General features: G+C 63.0%; 1 protein-coding gene across 1 annotated transcript in view; it reads left to right on the top strand.

Moving 5' to 3' along the window:
- LOC104130044 (septin-12-like) overlaps nucleotides 1-158 on the top strand; it is a gene marked incomplete at its 3' end in the record, with an annotated part of 2,512 nt that extends 2,354 nt beyond the window's left edge. The window contains exon 5 of the mRNA XM_009643035.2: nucleotides 20-158. Within this exon, the coding sequence (XP_009641330.2) occupies nucleotides 20-158 (139 nt within the window). The remainder of the gene's footprint in view (nucleotides 1-19) is intronic.
- Between the last annotated feature and the right edge of the window lie 72 nt (nucleotides 159-230).

The raw sequence follows: 230 nt of genomic DNA, 5'->3' as shown, positions 1-230 counted from the left end.
AGCACCCATTTCCCTGCAGGCAGCGTGGGTGGGAGAGCTGGCCAGGACCATGGCCATGGTGACGGTGAACCTCCGCGCCCTGACCTCCTGGGTGGGCATCGCCCGGCTCTTTGCCGTCGTGCTGTCCTGCCTCGCCTTCAGCTTGGTGGCCTCAACTGGTAACTTCAGGGATTCCTACGGGACGTGGTGCATGTTCACCTGGTGCTTCTGCTTCATCGTGACGCTGCTGG

The sequence above is a fragment of the Egretta garzetta genome, unplaced genomic scaffold (genome assembly GCF_000687185.1).
Source record: "Egretta garzetta isolate BGI_Z169 unplaced genomic scaffold, ASM68718v1 scaffold2617, whole genome shotgun sequence".
NCBI lineage: Eukaryota > Metazoa > Chordata > Aves > Pelecaniformes > Ardeidae > Egretta > Egretta garzetta.
The sequence above is the reverse complement of the archived record's forward strand: the minus strand, read 5'-3'. Positions and strand labels throughout refer to the sequence as shown.